The 285-nt window shown below is 45.3% G+C and overlaps 1 protein-coding gene across 1 annotated transcript; it reads right to left on the bottom strand.

Annotated features, from left to right (window-relative positions):
* Window positions 1-6: 6 nt before the first annotated feature.
* On the bottom strand, window positions 7-279 carry LOC109132085 (pEARLI1-like lipid transfer protein 1; the record flags this gene model as incomplete). Its single annotated transcript, XM_019243207.1, has 1 exon — window positions 7-279. A coding segment is annotated over one exon (249 nt), but the record flags the coding sequence as incomplete, so codon positions are not given.
* Window positions 280-285: the final 6 nt, after the last annotated feature.

Here is a 285-nt window from a genome sequence, read left to right as displayed (position 1 = left end):
TGCGTGAGTAGTATGCATAGCTGATATTGTTCAAGCACATTGGAAACCAGATGGAAGCTTTCTGTTACAAACGTTGAGAAGAACGCTGAGGGATATTGGAACGTTAAGGTTAATGCCAAGAACGTTAGCCCTAAGAGCAGTGCAGAGACAAATGGCAGCGTCGAGGTCAACCAAACCTTGGATGAGCGAACAACATGATTGAGACGATGGCTGACCCAATTGCACGTTAAGTAGACTGCTTAAGACATTTGCACATACACCGAGTCTGAGAGCATCGATAGGACA

This window comes from Camelina sativa, unplaced genomic scaffold (genome assembly GCF_000633955.1).
Source record: "Camelina sativa cultivar DH55 unplaced genomic scaffold, Cs unpScaffold19481, whole genome shotgun sequence".
Taxonomy (NCBI): domain Eukaryota; kingdom Viridiplantae; phylum Streptophyta; class Magnoliopsida; order Brassicales; family Brassicaceae; genus Camelina; species Camelina sativa.
Note: the sequence above shows the minus strand (reverse complement) of the source record. Positions and strands in the feature narration are given on the sequence as shown.